The following is an 18,868-nucleotide window of genomic DNA, read 5'->3' on the forward strand; positions in this document are numbered from 1 at the left end:
TAGGGACCTCTATTTATCTGTCACCTAAAGGCAGGGACCCTGCAGAAGAGATGGGCATATTTTCCTGCTGTTGAGATGTTTCAATTATTTTCATCCTTAAATATGACATTGGGGATTTTGGATTTCTGCCTCCCATCTCACTTGGTCCTTACTTGAGGTAGGATGCAGGCACCTGGCTGTCCTCCTTGGGCAGCTCTGCCACCTGCCTTTGACAGAAAAGGAAAACATAAGGCAGGAAGAGCTATTTGGACCCCCACAAAAAAAAATTTGGTTCATTTTTTTTCAGGAGGGCAGCACATGGCTTGCACAGGGGTAGGGAAAACAGGGCCAGTCTTTGGAAATTTTATTGAATCTTTGCTGACTGTCAGCTGGATGGCTATAAAAATACTTGCATGGGATCCTGTTTGAAAACACTGGGGGTCATCCTCTTCACTGAGGATGGAGACCGGTTGAAAACCAGGGAGGCAATGGATATGGATGCATTTCTTGTTTCATTGTCACAGCTGGTAGAAAGAGCTGGTTTCTGTATTCACTGACATGATGTAGATAGCAAAGTCTAGATCTAATGTAGCTACCTGTAAGAGCCCTTGGCAGGCACCCAGAGATCTCTGCTGACCTTTGTGAGACACAGACAGAGCTGGTGTTCTAAAGCTTTGGTGGAGGAGGCAACTTACCCTTATGCAGCAGCTTGTAGCAAGAGCACTCACCAAGTACACGTCCTGGTGCTTGACATCTCCAACTCCACCACGGTGGCTGAAGCACAGACTGATCCATGGGACACAGTAATCAGCACAAGGACATTGTCTCCACCAAGGGACTGCTCTTCCCATGGCACCAGAGAGACGTTCCCTCTGGTGCCTGTGCTTTTGTATGGTCCTTATCCCTTTTTCTCCACCATCTCCTTTCACCCAAGGCCTGAAATACTGCCTAAAGAAGAAAGATTGCCTAAAAGGAAAGGTGCCCAGCCCTGCTCTGAAGTAGCCTGTGTCTGCTCAGTTACAATTTTCAGTCATTGATGAAAAAATGATGAGTGGGCTAAATGGGATGTTGGGTTCCCCCTCCTGACACTAATGATTTTATTGTTTGGATATGGGCAGAAGTGGGGTTTGAAGTAAGTCCCGTCCAGTGCAGGTCCTGGAAAGATGCAGACTCTAGAGAGAAATCCATGTTTTGGAGCATGTGTGGACAGCACAACTTAAGTGGATCCCTGAGCCAAGGCAGTGCCAGTTGATTTGCATCACATTTTGGTGCACACAATTTTTCCTTTGCATTGTGTAGCTTCCCAACACATATCCATGGATTTTATTCCAGAGTCATGTCCCTTAATTCTTTCCTTATGTCTGGCCTGTAGTCTCAGCACGATGACAACGCTGCTGCCAGTGGCTCCTTTGTAAGCAAGGGAAAAAACATCCCATTCTAATTTTGAATATGCTAAATGACTAATAGAGCTAATTGTGGCCTCTGCTCTTGTCAGCTTGGAAGTGAGAAAGAGATGCTGATGCAATAGGGCAAAGGACATTTTCTAGCTCTGGCAATAGCTTGGCAGCCCAGACTAAAGCAGCCCTGTGCAGAGAGGGCTCCATGCTGCCAGCAGCCCCTTTGCACTGGCATCCTGCTCACCTTTGAAATCTACTTCAGATTTTGGTCATCAGTACAATCTTAAGCATCATCACTCTTGGCTTCATCCTGGTACCTACCAGAACATACAGAAACCCTGTGATGGATAAAGCAAACCCAGAAGTGTAAAATACCTGAATTTCATATTTGTTTGGCTAGAGAGTGAAAAAATAAATGTGATTCTTAGGCTGTGATGGAGATGAGGGGGTCAGTGACGCTGGCAGTGTCCCATGTGAGTAACAGCCAGACAGTGTATTTAGTGCCATAATTCAAGTCTCCTTTTTATACGGGAGTGCACTAGTCAGCCTCTAATTAGAAATTCATACTTGTTCTTGTCTATTATTTTCTCTCTTGTGTTCTCAAATAACAACATTAACAAGAGAGCAACCAAAGTAATGAAACCCTCTGTCACCTTTGCTACTTCTCTTGGCTGGACAAGCAATGTCATCTGCCAGGGGTGGTTCAGAACCACCTTTAGGATAATAAGGGGTAGAATAATACTTCCTTTTGCCCACCAAGGGCAGTTGTTTGATCTGCACTGAGTAGCCAGGCTTGACAGGTCATGCAAGGACCTCACATCTTTGACACATCACCTCCCCCAAGAATAGTTACCAGGTCAAAATGTTTTGTGAGATGAGAAAAGGGAACTTGCAGCACACGCTCACAAATCCCATTACTTAGGAGACCAAGGCCAAAACCAAGGTAGGTGGTTACATGGTATTTATAGCAAGGGAATGGTATTTTGCAAGGATACTTAAATTGCTGTTATTTACTGAGAAAGTGCTTGCTTTGCCAGCAGCAAAGACACTCACCAGAGCACTGTCACAACACGAAGAGAATCTCACTTGCCTACAGCAGTCACAAGAGGTGCCCACGTGTTTGGTTGACAGCCTACAGGGCAGAAATGAGAGCAACTGCACAGAGAGAAGGCAGCAGGAGCAGCAGACAGCAGACTTGGACAGTGCTTTTAAAGATAGTTTAACAAACCCTTTAAGTCTTTGGTCATGTATAGGTCAGAGACTTTATACATGGTTCTGGTCATAAAATATTTCCATTTTTTTTTTGTGCATCAGATTCTACAGATATTTTCAATTATTTTTAGATAAAGAGCTGAACAGATTCAGATTTCACTAAATCAAATGCATTTCCATTATCAGAGAATAAGCAACAGGGTATTGCCATTCCCAAACAGAGATGTTGGGGCCACACTTTGATCAAATGCTCCAATAAACTACACTAGAGCAGGAGTTAAGTTTTTGTTTTCCCTAAATTTTTAAAAATATGTATTTTAACTTCAAAGGTGAAAAAGCATACCCTACAATGATTTTACTTGGATAAGTACTCATGAGTTCAGCAATTCTGTAAGGAAGGATTATTCATTAATAAACAATCTGCTGCACTGAGGTGGAGGTTTTTCTCCTGGGGGTTACAGCTGGAGCCCCCACTGGGGAGCCATCAGAGCCCAGGCAATATGTCCCTGACAGGTGGCCTCCAGATTAAAAAAAAACTAACTACAAGAAGGAAGATGATGTATTTCACCAGCAGGAGCCATAGAGAATGAGCAAAGTTTTTCTTTTCCCCTCCACAAAAGACAGCAGCAGAACTTGAACTCCCCAGAGCTGCCAGCACACTCACACTTGGGCTGCAGCAGCGATTCCTTCATCAGCCTCTACAGGGAACAATGGGGCACCAAGGTTGTGGGTTTCTGGGAACAGTTCTGGAAGTAAATTGCTAGTAGCAGCCAACCACCTGGCTGAATGTCCCACCCACCATTTTTTGGCATCTACTGGCCCTGAATAAGGTGCTGCTAATGTATACTAACTCTAAGAGCTTGCTGCTTGAGCTGAAGAACTGTCCTCTTGACTGCAGAGGAACAGTATAAGCTTGTCAAGCGGCACAGCTGCTCAAGGGTGAGTTCCACTGTGCTGCTGAAAACTGCAGAAATTCTCCATTTGCCATATTCCTTCAGAACTGTATGTTGAAATAAAAGGCAGATGGTTTGGTCAGGGCAGAGACCCCTCAGTTCTGTTCCCAGCTCTGCCTGAGTAGCCCTGTGCAAGCTATATTATCAATTATCAGTTAATTTTTTAACCTGTTTGGTTTGTTTTGGTCTTTTTATCTTTTATCTTTAACCTTTTTCTTTTTTCCTCCCCTCATTTAGGAGAAATGGCCTTATAGAAATGATGGAAACACTCATCACAAGTGCAGATGTCAGAAGTTCTTGTTCCTTGGCTTATAAAAAGCCTCTCACTAAGCTTCAGGACCTTTTAAGAGCACTTAACACACCTTCTTGGAGACCAAAGTGTCAATATGAAGAACCCTGTCTAAAAAGATTCTGAAGACACCGCCATGCTTTGGGGAACATGAGCTGCTACTGCCAAGAATTTATAATCTACAGACCCAGGGGTGGCTGTTTTCTTGACTTGGGTGGTGCAGGTTGGCAGCTCCTCCAAAGCATGGTTTTTAGGAAAAAAGCTGACTCCAGGTAAACTTAGTCAGCTTGACTTGACTACAGTCCCTGTTACCTCCACAACCACAGCTGATACAACTTGTCCTGGTCAGGCTGTAACCATGGCCACCTCAAACACTACCCAGCTGCTATGTGGTAGCAGCAGCTCATGGAAAGGTGCTGCTGTCACCACAACCAGACCCAGCCATCAGGAAGGTTAAACTTTCCTCCCTCTTGCTCACATACTTTTTGCTCACAAGGACTCAAAATGAGGTATGTAGAAGTGAGACAGCTATTCAGCTCCTGGCTTGGAGGAGACCAGTGACAGCACTACAGTCAGCCTGAGCAAAAGAAATTGAGGACTGCTGTCCATGTAAGTGTTATCCCATTATTGGGATTGGGAATTGATTTGATTGAAGGAGGGTGAAAAGAATACAAGTACCATTTCTCTTTATAGTGACAGGTTTCTCTAGGAAGACTTTGTTATTTTCCACTGAACTTACTCTTGAATATTATGGTCCAGCTTTGAACAATTTGGTCCAAAAGGTTTTACTTTTGAGCACTGAAATGAGCAAAATGTAAAGGTAAAAGAGGAACAGAAACTCATGAGGAATGACACAAAATCAATGTAGGTGTATTTCAGATTTTTTTTAGCATTTAACACATTTATCCCCTTAGCTCCTGATATAACATGCAATGCAAATCTCATGATTATGACACAAACCACAGACTATGCAAAGATGAGTGAAACCAAAGGACAGTCCCCAATAAAGAAAGGTTAAAATCTAAAAGCAGGTCTCTGAGAACTTGAGATTCACCAGAAAACCAAAGGAAATACAAAACTAGATTTCTCAATATATTTATTTTAAAGATTACTTCCAATTATGCTCGTAATTTTTATTATCTTTTTGGGGATCTGCTAACGTAGAGGTATGGCCTTGGAGAACTTTACCTAAATCTGGGTTAATACTACATGACTTTCACATTCAGCATGCTGCTAGCACATACTCTGCCAAACTCATGCCACTCTGCTCCTGACATCAGCACATTTCATGTGTAATCCCAAATATCAGTTTATTTTCTAATTATGGTTTAAAAGAAGAGCATATTTTTTTTTTTTGTGACACTATGAAATAAAATATATTGTTTCCTCGAGAGACAACATACATAAAGAGTGTATGATAGGCACACGATTAGGAAGATTGTGTGACAGATTAGTGACCTGAGGTCACAAAAGACCAGAGTAGTTAAACACAAGTTGTAAACATTTGATCATTTTTAACAGTTAATTTGATCATCATAAGCCTTTTGTATTTTTTTTTTGTGACAGTCTGTGTAAATATCATTACAACAACTGGCCAACAATATGAAAAATAAAAGATAAAATACAGACTCAAAAGTAATTTTAGTAATTAATTTCCACTACGAAATTTAGAGATTATTCTAGTGACAAATAGACCAGCTAATCCGCCAAGGAAAGTGAAAAAAACCCCTCAAAATAAGTGTGTAAGTACCAGAATGTAAACAATTATGCGCAGACTCGTACACCGCTAGTAAATAAATTAAAAAAACCCCACCCCTCCAAGAGGTGCTCAGGAGAGCACATACCAAGATCTTTCCTCTTACCTCCTCTTCTGCTCAAAACCCACCCTCTAACCTCAGTGCAGCTTCCATGAGCAAACTGGAGTGTTTCATCCTCGAACCATCACCTTCACTTCTAATGATCCTCTGTACACTTGGGAGTATCTTCATTTCTCGGCTATAAACCTCTACATTGGTTTAGAGTGTGTACACCTGACCTTTCATTGTCTTGATGGTACAACCTCCACTGTAAAAAACTGTTTTTTTTTTTCATGCATAATACTTACTTTCTCGTAAGCAGCTTTGCTTTCCAATTTCCACTCAGGTGTGTGGCCACCACCATCCCAGGTACACTTTGCAAGTACAAACATCAGTAAAGGGCTCCTTGTACAGACACTGGCTGTGGGTTTCCTGGCAATAACTGCCTTAGAATAATTTAATTCAATGATGTGACCACAATGTTTGTTGCCATCTTAACTGATTCTCACTCAATCTGTGAAGAACAGTGCCTTTTAGGCAACTATATTGTGTTCTGGGTTGATATTCCATGGTGCACCCCTTTTCTACTAAAATTTAAGGTTACTGTTGAATCACACTGGCTCTCTGAGATCAGCCAAACTGATTCCTAATCCTGATTTCTTATTTAGTATCTAATAATTTATCTGATTATTTTTAATTCAATATAATTAAAAAAAAAAAACCCAAACCACTTCCCTAGCTCATATACACAGCATTGCTGAGCATTCCTGTGTTACCAATTACACACAAGGATAGGGTTGGCTGGTCCAGAAAACCTGAATGAAGACAGAAATGTGGCTATGAAGAATTCGAGAATGCCACCAGAATCACTCCTGGGATGCCACCTGAATACTACTGAGAGAGGAGAAAGAAGTCACTTCAACATATCTTCTAGTTTTTTCTGTAGCCTTAAATACCTTTCTGCTCCTGTTTTCTCAGGATCTCAGAAGGGCATTCCACATCCCACAGCATGAAACAGTATTTACTTCTGTTAACATTCTTCCTACAGTTGTTTTGCAGTGTTTTTCCTGTTCTCAAATTACTTGATAAAAAAATACATATCACTGTCACAGTTTTGAAACTCAAAATGATTTTGTAATGCAGCAGTAAGTATATTCTGGAGTCACAGAATGGGTCAGTAGTAGAGCCAAAACCAGAACTCAGGGCTCAGGTCAGCACTCTGCCCCATGCTGCATTCAAAGGACACTTTTCTTTTTGCCGGTCTGGACTGGTGACTGTCTCCTGATTACGAGCATGAGGAAGAAGCCCCCACAGAAAACAGCCTGGGAACACAGGGCAACTGATTTAATTTTCATCTTCACATCAAAGAAGAGGTCACAGGACAGTGGCTTTTTAATAAAACTACACTCTATTTTTACTGCTCTTTTACAACTTTTATTTTTCTTTAAGGGCTAGAATGTAAGGGCTTTACAGCTTTGCTATCACTTTTTTTCATGTGTGAAACTTACTCTCCTTGAAACCGCTTTCTCACTAGGTTAGAGAGAAGGTGCACACGGCTGCAGGACTTTCTGGTACCTTGGTGGATGGACAACTTCACAGCTGCCTGGGCTTCTCTAGACCACACTCCTATGGGCACTGCAGGCATCTCACTGATGGGGATGGGAATAAACCCTGCGTCTCCTAAGCACCTCTGTGTTCCAGCTGAGTTTACTCTGTTAAATGAAGATGCATCACAGTTTTTGTGCTTTTCAAATGGATAATAAATGATGTTATAAGGTCACAAACATCAGAGGCATTGCCCAGCTTAACAGATGCAAAATTCAATACACCAATCAATTTTGAAGATAAAAATGTTAATAAGGGTTTCTAGGTAATGAATATAAATTTTGTTCCCCCAGACTGATGACATTTTCTAAATATAAATTGCTTGGTCTTTGCTCTCTATCCAAGCCGAGTTTTCTCCAGCTTCATTTAAGGTTTTGGAAATTGTAGTTACTGGCCTTTCACATGAAGCTGTCACTTGTGTGACTAACCTTGGATTTAATCAAATTCTTTGTTCCGTTACTAAAGACAGCAAAATTTTCCCATTTCAACTAATGTCTCACTGGGTTTATTACTACAGACAAGTAAGATGTTCCTGGAATATGAAAAATGTGAAACATCTTAAAATACTTTCAAAAAGGTACATTTCATTACCTGGAACAAGGCAGAGCCAGTTTCACCTGTGAGAAATCCTGAACTACCTGATCAGTTCTGTAATGATAGCAATTACAAGGCAACGTTATTGATTCAATAAAGATGGTTATTTTTTTCACAACAGCTCTCTCATGTTTACCTCAATGATACTACTTGAAAGTGCAATATTTGATATACTGTAGAGCAAAATACAGACAAAGAAAAACAATATATGGGATAAATATTTTGCATTAATGTTGAGATAATAAGATTAAGAATGATTAGAAAACTTAGATATGTGAATATAAAAAAACCTACATGATGATCATGTAAAAAAACCCCAAAATTAAGAAATGAAATTCCCTTTTAAGGATGGTTAAACAACAGCGCTTTGCTTAAAGAACAGTCTCTAAAATTTGCTTCCATTGCAAAATATTGTAAATGTTTATATCTAACACAACTTCCAAGCTTTCATACTTACAGTACTGAAATTTAACGTATATGTAGTGCTGGCTTAATATCTTTGGAAAGTTCAGCAGCAATATATACACCAACCTTTTCACTAGCTTACTGCTAAATCAAGAAACCAGTTACAGACTTACTTCCTTTAAAAGCAGTCTTACTGAAAGAGAGCATTAAACTGTATATTAGATAGAAGAGAAAAAAAATCACAAAACCACATGGGTCATTTTGAAAAGTCATCCTAGTAACATTGTTAAATCAATAAACTAATGTAGCAATCCCTTTGCCTGCACACAGTCAATCCTTCCTTTCACTTATGTGCTACTTACACACAATTGAAACTGAGTATTGACGCTGAAGTAGGAGCTGTGTCTGAATAACATCTCATAGAAAAAATTTAAAACAATTTTTAAAATTACCAGAATAATGACAGTAAGTCAGACTTGTTGACGCATTTTATTGTGAGATGGGGAGTCTGGTAAAAAACTAGAAAATGACCATGATGTAACAAGGAACTTAAAAATGAAGTTTCAGGTTTGTAACATACATACATGAATAAAGGAACAAATTGGCACAAAAATGTTAAACATTGTTCCCAACACTGTTTATAAGATTATTCTAATTTGGCTTACTAAGGAAATGAGAGTTTCATGGTTAGACTAATCTCTTAATAAAACTGCAGAGCATCATGCTATTAGTCACACAGTGAATTTCAAAATTTAAGAGCTTTATATTAAAAACTGGGTAAAGGTAAAATGAATTGATTGCAATTGTAAAATTAATACATTCCCATTTTAATTCTTCTGTTCTACAGTCCAAGGCAAGTATAAATGTTAACATAACACTGTTAAATCAAATCTCAATGCAAGAGAACCGACTGCATCTCTACTTTAAATCTTATCAACTTTCCAAATTTTCATACTAAAATATATTATTGTATTAATACAAACTACAGTATTATACACTACACTGTGTAATAAATAAAGAAATATAAAAATAAGACACATAAATATAAAAGTTTTCTAAAACTAAAAAGGTACATATGTCAGTAAGAAGGGTATTAATACTGCCAGGTTTGAAGACATACAGTACAAAATGTTGCACAGATCTATAAACTAAAAGAAATAAAATAATACTGATAGGTAAAAATCAGCTAACATTGTTAATAAATGGGGTCCATAATAACTAACATTTGAAAATACTTATGAGCCAGATAACATGTCATGTATGTGTCTGAAATTAAAGTAAACCAATAAAGTAATAAAGCAGATTAGAAAATTTCCCTTGTAATTATTGTAGAGAAATTCTGCAAGTCAGGTATTAACCCAAAATACCACCAAATAATTAAATAATGAAATATACCAGTGTTCTTAATTCTCTGATGGCTGAGTGTTCTTTTTCCCCACAATTAGTTTAGAAGTTTGATACAAATCAACAAATGCTAGTTATTGTAGGCCACATATGGGATAAAGGCTGCTTAGAGCCTTTATAATACTGATAAATGGCACTTACAGCACACAGGTCTTGCATAAGGCCAGAGGAGATACAAAGCTTCATATCATATCCTTCATATTGTTACTACATACTCAAAACACAATTACAAACACTGATTTTGACGACTTTGCTGTCCTTACCAGTATTAACACTGTTAGTCCCTGCAATCAGAACCCAACGACAATCTTCTCAACTACATTTTTTATCACATGAGTAAGAAACTTCATTTCTTCTATCATCTGCTTTCTTAAGGCTAACAATACACTTTAAATGATAATATGCTCTACTACAACATCTAATGTCATAAACTGCTACCTTCTAGGTTGAATTTACAAAGGTAGCCAAGCACTGTTTGCAACTGCATTACAGGTTTCTGCAAAAGGGAATTTTTGTAGTGCAGAATCTCACATTTTAAAACATAAGAAAATACTGAAGTGGATTTAGGAAATGTTTTACCATAAAAAAAAATATTCATATAAATCTCTCCCAATTGTACAGCTTAAAAATTAATCAACTTAAGAATGAAAATTAATACTGATAAAACAAACAATGCCAGATGTTTGTCTAATAAGTCAGGTTTTCTACAACCCGATAAATCTTTGCTTTCAGAGTCACTGTATTTTTCTAATCTGCTTCATGTTATAAACTTGTTCCTAACTTTGAAAACTGTGTGAAAAATTACTAAGTTTGAGGTTCAGGCACACCTGGATTTCTTTTTTTTTTTTTTCTTTTTCTTTTTTTTTATATATATATTTTTTTACACAGTAGTGAACAGGAATCACAGTATGCAGGCTACTGTGTTTCCATGAAAAGCATGTATAATATAGAATCAACTTCATTACCAATTTTTTTTTCCTTATAGAAAAACTATCCTTTAAGCTTTATTCATTTTTTTCTTCTGACACCTGCCCATTATTCTGTATAATTTCTGGTTCTGCACTGCTTGCTTGATTTACAGCCTCACCATTCTTGTTACCTTCAGTTTTCGCTTCTTCTTCTTCTTCTTCTGCTTCTTCTTCATCCTCTCCTTCATGTAGTTTTCTACATTCTTTTCCTTCCTGCAGTCCTTCCACCTCTTTTTCTTCCTCCTCCTCTTCCTCTTTCTCACTGTCTTCCTCTTCTTCCCTGGTTAGACTCTCTCTCTCATCTGAGTCGATCTGAGATGGAGATGCCCTGGCGCCAGCGTGCTCGTTCCCCAGTGCCTCCTGGCCTGTCTCCTCCTGCTCCGTGCTGTCTCTCTCCTCTGCCTCTCGTTTGCAATAGGAGTAGCGATGATTCATGTGCTGAGAGTAAGACCCCGAGTGTGAAAACCTCTTTCCACATTTGTCACATTGGTAGGGTTTTTCCCCAGAATGCAGTCGCATGTGTTCGATCAAATGGTGTTTGTGTTTAAATGCTTTCTTACAGATTCCACACTCATGAGGCCTTTTACCTACAAAATAAAAGCACAAACCTTTGGTCATCCTGTAAATGGAATTTTTAAAAAGTATTATGTTTTCTTCATCAGAAAATGCTACTGGTGAGCCTATTAATAATTTTATTAATAATAATAAATTAAGTCAATAACTTTATTTAACAAGACCTTCAACTCCTGTGCATTCTCAGCCTTGGCTGCTCACCTGAGCCCAAAGGAGAAGGGTGCAGTGGTACAGTGGCACCATTGCAAGGGTCATTTCTAAGCTTTTTAGGAAAGCTGAACATAGAAGGACAGAGAGGTTCTGAGGTGTAACTTCTAGCACAAAAAAGATGCAAATGTAAGTAAATTAAAAAAGGAGACATTTTTATTGCAGTAAACATTATTTCTACTCAAAACCATTTTAACTTTTCTACATTGGTGACATTTTAAAATCAACTAAGCTTTTATGTTGCTTCTGTGTGTGTGTGTGTACAAAGTCCTTCCTCCATGGAAAAAAAAAAAAAAAAGGTAATAGATAAAAGGAAAATAATTCTAAATTCTAGGTTGGCACAAATAAGTGCCATAGGCACAGAACATGCTGACTACACATATATTAACAAGAAAAATCTGCTTTGTTTCACTTAGTTCTCTTTCTGCTCTGTTTTCCATCGTTCTACTTTGTTGCCTTGTTTTTAGAGTCTCATAAACACAGCGTGAGCCTGGTAATGTTCTTTTGATTTCAACACTCAAGGTTGTTAGGCAAAACCCCTTTGTACAGTCTTAACCCAGACATATAAGACACAGACAAAAAGAAAGCAGTTTTCTTGTCAATTATATAGAAGATCAACATCTCCGTGTCAGCTCATGCCAAAGGAGCAGCAAGGTGGGTGTTGGTTTCTTCTCCCAAGCAACAAATGATAGGATGAGAGGAAATGGCCTCAGATTGAACCAGGGGAGGTTTAGAAAATTCTTCACAGAAAGGGTTGTCAAGCACTGGAACAGGCTGCCCAGGGAAGTGGTTGAGTCACCATCCCTGGATGTATTTAAAAGATGTGTAGAGAAGGTGCTTAGGGATATGATTTGGTGGTGGACTTGGCAGTGTCAGGTTTGTGGTTGGACTCAATGACCTGAAGGGTCTTTTCCATCCTGAAACCTTCATTTCTGATGATTCTTCGAGTCTATGATGGTGTTGAACAAACAATGGTGTCATGAAAAGGAGTTTTAAAAGTCTCAGGACAGGGAATGTATGGAAATAGGTAGTCTTAAAGTATACATCTTGAGAAGTGGTAATGATAAGAGGGAATTTTTAATCTTTTAGATTTTGTATGTGCTATAAAATTAAAACAATAATATGCAGAAATATAATAAAGACACCCAGCCGCTAAAAAAATTTTTTTTAAGATATCACAGAAAAAATAAGAGAGGAACAGTTATTAAAAAAAAAAGACTGAAGATACTAGAGATGGAGCCAAAAGGAACAACTATGAGAAATTAAAAATAATAATCAAAGCCAAAAGGTTGTTCTTCTGGGCTTGCATTACATGTCTAGTGCTCTTAATTTCAGGTAAGTACAAATGTGGCCTAATTTGAAAATCTTTCATGCTGAATAGATGCACTCATGCTCCATACACACATACACAATCCTTGTCCCTTAATTTATATATATATATATATATATATATATATATATATATATATATTAAGATTTATAACCAGGCAAGATAAATTAGAATTAATACATCCTTGACTGAAGGTTGTTTCCATGAGTCAGATGGAAGAAACTCCCCTTTTTCTATTAATTCTCACAAATTTACAGAAACATAGAACTGCAGTTCTGCCAAGCAAATAAAGAAAACACAGGTTTCCAAAGAAAACTGATAACAAGCATTAAGGACTATTACACTTACCTGCACTTCCTGAGAACTGGATTCCAGTTGGGATGATCACTTACACACTGCCACTCAATAATGATCTGAAACTGCTTTTCCTAGTACATACCTGTGTGTTCATACTTGTGTCTCAATAATGAGCTGCTCTTCTGGAATATTTTGTCACATAAATCACATGCATACATCCCATTTTCTGTCTTTCTCATCTTTTTCTTTGGGGGTGTTGAATCAGAATCATTTTGATCTTCTACATTCGATACTCCTTCTGAGCTAGTGTCTTGCCTTTCATCCTTAAGAAAAATTATTAAAAAGGTTGGTTTCAACAAAAAGAATTGCACAGATGCAGCACGTAATTTATAAAATGTAAGCTGAAGCTACACTGTTATTCTCATTCAATGCCATAAGCATCCAAACAAAATTATTTAGACTTAAAAAGTCAAAAAGATCTTGGACTGACTGCATCACTCTGCTTTGCAGTCCTTGCCACCATACAGATACAGAATTCTGGCAAGGTCTGAGCTACACTGACAGACCATGTCTTAGGGCCCATAAAATAAATCCAGTGTTAGGAAGGAAAAGCAGAATTACAGGCCTATAAAGCACCTCAGAATAAATTGGAAAAGCAAATTAAATAGCTAACTGCATCTTAAAAACAATGTTTTTCACCTACATTTTGCTACCTTGGATTTTATGGAAGTTAAGACTGTACTTTTTGATGAAATTTTCACAAAGAGGTATTTAAGTTACAATTCAAATTTGCATATTTTGCAAATTTCTCGTCTTCCTCATAAAACTACCACAAATACTATTTAACCCCAAAATTGGGGGCTTTAGATTTTTCATTAATTAAAAGTTTAAAAAAATGTCAGAACGATTGCCTATTTCTAAGCATTTCAAGCTCTGAAGCTCACCTGCAAGAAGCACAGTATTTTCTTCTGATATCAGCAGTATCACTGCACACAGAATTAATTTTGTCCTATATTATAAAATTTGGGTATATAAATGTACACATTAACTACCTCTAATGCTGTATAAGCATTAACATACAAGAAATCTTGTAACTCTTCACAGCTGCTCAGTCTCTGGCAATACAGAAGCCTGCATAAAATGCTAAGCAGATGATTTCTAAGATTTAATTAGAAATGCTCAGTCTTTACATGAGCCACTTCTGTGCTCTGGCTCTGCCCCTACCACAACGTGCATGGGTGTTTCTCAGGAGGACTGACTCTGAGTACATCACATCTGGATGTACCCAGCAAGGGACAGAGGAGCATACAGGAATGACAGATGAAGACGACAAATACCTGCCTGACTTTCAATTGAGAACAAATCTGAATTTTGACTTTGTTAAAGTGCCATTATGGTGCAGGAAGAATTCAGGTACTTGACAAGAAAGCAGAGCAACATGCGGGGAGTAGCCAGAAGTTCTAAATGGTTTCTTTTGTGTGGGGAAAGAGGAGGTATGGAGCCAGCAAGAAACACAAGCCATGGCCTTACTTTCCTCTTTGATCAGCAGAATTAGAATGACTTTAAAATACTGAGCACAAATATCCTAGAAGACACTTCTGAACAATTGAATATGGTGAAAAACTCACTTGTCCATGCACAGAACTCTGTATTTTCTGTCAGTCTGGGCTCAAGATGCCTGAGCTAACTGGCTCTGCAGGAGGCTTAACAGTAACATCTATTACCCATTAAAAAAAACCTCAATGAGGCTCTACAACCACGGGGCTTTGAACAACCTGGTGCAATGTGTCCCTGCCTATGGCAGCGGTGTTGGCATCAGATGTTCTTTAAGGCCCTTTCCAACCCAAGCCAATCAATTATTCTTTGATCAACAATGGAGCCAAATAAACTGATAACTTGTATTCACATTTCTTTGATTTATCTGGACAGTTTTCTGTTACTTCAGTATGGATACCGCATGACCACATCACACACAACACAAGGCATACAGGGAATGAAGTACCTGATTTCCATTGGCTTGGGCCTGTTTTGGTGGTGTTTCCTGAACTGCAGGACTAACTGTAGAGTATGTATAAGCCACCTGTGGAATCAAAATGGTTTGCTTATTGGCAGCAAGAGCTCTCAAGCATGGAACACTGTTCTGGTCAGCAATGGCAACAATTGTAGGTAACTGGGCAGTGACTGTAGGTATAGCGATATTTATGGGATTGGCACTTGGTGGGATTACATTTACAATAGGATCAGAGTCTGTAACACTGTTGTCCTTTTGTGGTTCTTTTTTTGCACAAGTTAAGTTCAAAGGTTCTTCTTGGACAGAATAAACACTGTTCTGGTAAACACTAGTTATGGTAGATCTCTCCAATGGTTCTCCATGTTGCTTTGGTAGTGAAAGGTCAAGAGGTTCAATTTGTGGCTCTTCTTGTACACCCTCTCCTGTGTACGTATAACCCTGTGAATTTCTTGATGAGGAAAGGTTCAGTGGCGATGGGGATGGCGTGCTGCTGCGTGAACCATTCTGAGCTGATCCCCCTGGTAAAGTCTGAGACTTTGTTGTACTGACAGGATTTTGTGAGCTATTTGTGCTGTTCTGGGGTCCACTTACATCTGTAGTTGCTGCTTGATCATCATTATCTGTGGGACTGCCTACTTTAACTTGTTCAGGTGAAGATGGTCCAGAAGACTGCAGAGAAATTTGTCCAGCTTGCATTTTTTCAAACCACTTTTTTACCACATCTAGTGGTAGGTTTACTGAATCTGCTATTTTTGAAAGCTCTTCTGCGCTTGGTTGTGCATTTAATGCATAATAAGCTTTAAGAAGTGATAAAAGGTTCTTTAAGGGTGGCTGACCAGGAGATAAGTTGTTCTCCCCAGTTTCTGATGGGACAGGGGAGTTGGGCTTCTCAGCTTCTGTTCCACTGGGCTGAGGAAGCTGAGGAGGATTTTTTGTTTCATAGTGCTTTAATTCTTGAAGTGCATTAAGATCTCCGGGACAGTCATCACAAAGAAGACAAGTGCTATCATTGGTCTCTCCTTCAAAGTTCTTATCTTTCTCAGACTTCACTGTAAGATCTTCTGGTAATTTTTCATTTTTGCAGCTATTTGTAGGAACAGAGTTTTCTTTTTTTAGATTTTGTGGAACAACCTGAAGTTGACTTGGTTGCTCCAAGCTGTAGTTGATGATAATTTTGGTTGTCCCATCTTGGTCAACCAAAGGAAGACTGATAGCTGAAATGAGGGAATGGCCAGCTTGCTGTATAGATGCATTGCTGATTGTTTCTTGTTCTTTGGATGCAAGATTAGCGTGATTGTTTTCCAATACTTGCCTGATAACATTACCATCCACTGCCACTTTAAGTACATTTTGAATGTCACTTAAGTTGATGCTTATGGGAGACACCAGACCTACTGTTGGTAGAACAACAGCTTGCACCACACCCTGAGGAGAACTGGTTGCCTGCAATGGGCTACCACCACTAAAAACCCCATTCTGCAAAGGGGCTGAACAATTAATTCCTGAAGCAACCACTATGGGCTTGAATTCATAATCCACAGGTTCAGTTTTAATTTGGTTAACAGGAAGTTGCTCTTGCAAGGGTTTATTTTCTATCTTTTGCCGTATCTGTGGTCTTGCTGGGCTATCTGGTGATGCAGAAAGAGAAGGGGAGGAGCACTGAGACGTCTTGAGCCCTGACCGGGCTCGACCATTCACGGGCATCAAACCAATACACTTCTTACTGCTTATGTGTGAACTGTATGAACCAGAATGGGAAAAACGTTTCTTGCAGTTTGGGCACTCATATGGCTTCTCTCCTAAAGGAAAAGAAAAAAAAAAAAAAAAGAAAAAAGAAAAAAAAAGAAAAAAGGCATATGCAACACCTTACTACATTACAGTGTAACTTCAACAGGCAATAGTAACTAGAAAAGAATACACCATAATGACATCTCAGAGAGTCCTAAGGAGAAAAAATAATTCTATACAGTAAGCTGAACAGTAAGAGTCTGACCCTACTTTGTGATCCACTAGCAGGTACAGGACAGAGGCCACGCAATCATGATATGTTCCAGTATTTCCCAAAAATTGTGTACATATCACATAAATTAACCCATATAATACTTGCAGATTTCATTAAGCTCCATTCAAATAGTACCACTACTAACTTCAGAAGCTGCATAAACTACTTCAGAATGGAAAAAAATAGTGAATATGACTAACGAAAGAAAAAATGCCATAAATGCAAAACATAATTGTATAAGGAGTTAAGCACATTTTACTGCAGCAAGCTCAAATACAATTTATCTGTATCTTCCTACAGTATTGATCAGCTGAAAACCAGGCAGAGTTTAAGTAAAGGGAGATGAGACACATGTAGAAGACAGATGTATATTTGCCTTCAGAGATGAACGTCAGGTTAAATTGCCAGGAAGTGGCACACAACCATGCAATCACTACACCCCCAGTAAGAGTTGGATTTTCAGGGGCTGGGTGCTACAGAGGAAAAGGGAAGAGCTGAAACAGCTGGCTTGCTCCAAACTGACAAGTACATTGGCTGAGGCTTTCCCACTTGCAATGCCCCCACCCTCTGGAAAAGAAATTAAGATGACGTTTGCTAAGTGAGGTGCACTTCACTGCTATTATCATGGCTGAATAACTGGTAAGAAAGGAAAAGAAGGCCTAAAACCTTGTTCCCAGACTTCCTGTCAATTGGTAAATCTGGGTAAAGACAGAAATCGATACACTCGTTCAAGTGACAAAATTGAATGTATATATATTAAAATATATTTCTACATATTAAATTTCTTATAAACTGAAACTGTTGTTGTGTCAGTGTATCACAATCCTAGACCCAGGCCCTGAGGTTGTTTTAATATGAATAGCCTTGAATGATCACAATCACAGCCACAGTAGGAAGCATACCAGTTAAAATCTTCTGTCAAGGCTCACAACATTCTGAATTATCTGCAAACACTGAGAAAAACAGGACAAACGAAAAAGGACCAGAAGGATGCCCCCATTTCTTCCACCACAAGTGATGTTTTCCTTAACTATCAGAGCTTAGCTGCCACTGTAAATCCTTTTGAGTTATTCTACATACTCCCTGCACAGCTGAAGGCTGCAGAGCTTACAGAGTGCCAGAGGAAAAAAAGAAAGAAAAACACCAGTACTTTAAACTTCAACTTACAAGACTGATATCACATCAAAGTTACAGAGCAGAAATGGCAACATTAGTAACACAATTCAGTGCTTGGTTTATTTACCACTGTGGATTCGTAGGTGTTCCTTTAGGTGATGTTTATACTTAAAAGCTTTTCCACATTCAGTGCACTTGAATTTTCGATTACCACTGGACTGTGTCACATGTCTCTGTAAGAAAGAATTTGTAATTACTGCATCCAGCAGCATGTCGGAAATACATTTTCTATTTTCACATTGTAACAGAGAAAATGCAATACAAAACTGAAAAGAATCAATCATAATTTTAAAAGATTGAAGGTGGTATGCATTATGCATGAAAAAGAAACAAATTAGAAGTCATGTTAAAATTGGGCTATGTATATCTCCTGAGTAGATCTTGTACAGTAAAAAACCAGACACCAGACAAAGCAACCCCAAACTATATTTGCCCATTCTCCCAACTTCAGGTGAAGCTTGCACTAACATGTTCAGAGAGCAAGAAGTTCCAGGATGCATGCTAATTCTATGTGTGAAAGCAAAAAACCAAAGAAAAAACCCAAACCCACCACCCACAGAATGTCACACAGGATAGAGAAAACATGAAAGCATATAAAAGCCTGTTTAAAGTTTAATCAGTTGACTTGATTTTTCCATTTACATGCTTCCAGCTCTTACTGTTGGGCTTG

At 38.6% G+C, this 18,868-nt stretch overlaps 1 protein-coding gene and 1 long non-coding RNA gene across 2 annotated transcripts in view; one reads left to right on the top strand and one right to left on the bottom strand.

Moving 5' to 3' along the window:
* Positions 1-4,121: 4,121 nt before the first annotated feature.
* On the top strand, positions 4,122-7,943 carry LOC139792091 (uncharacterized). The gene is made up of 2 exons (XR_011724139.1): positions 4,122-4,439; positions 7,161-7,943. It is a non-coding gene; the product is annotated as an uncharacterized lncRNA (long non-coding RNA).
* A 757-nt stretch (positions 7,944-8,700) lies between these two features.
* The window catches only part of ZEB1 (zinc finger E-box binding homeobox 1), a 112,286-nt gene continuing 102,118 nt past the window's right edge, over positions 8,701-18,868 (bottom strand). Inside the window, exons 6-9 of the mRNA XM_071734876.1 lie at positions 18,266-18,371; positions 15,012-16,819; positions 13,152-13,332; positions 8,701-11,189 (exon numbers count right to left, since the gene is read on the bottom strand). Of these exons, the coding sequence (XP_071590977.1) occupies positions 10,639-11,189; positions 13,152-13,332; positions 15,012-16,819; positions 18,266-18,371 (2,646 nt within the window). The 3' untranslated portion in view covers positions 8,701-10,638. The remainder of the gene's footprint in view (positions 11,190-13,151; positions 13,333-15,011; positions 16,820-18,265; positions 18,372-18,868) is intronic.

Source organism: Heliangelus exortis, chromosome 2 (assembly GCF_036169615.1).
Source record: "Heliangelus exortis chromosome 2, bHelExo1.hap1, whole genome shotgun sequence".
NCBI lineage: Eukaryota > Metazoa > Chordata > Aves > Apodiformes > Trochilidae > Heliangelus > Heliangelus exortis.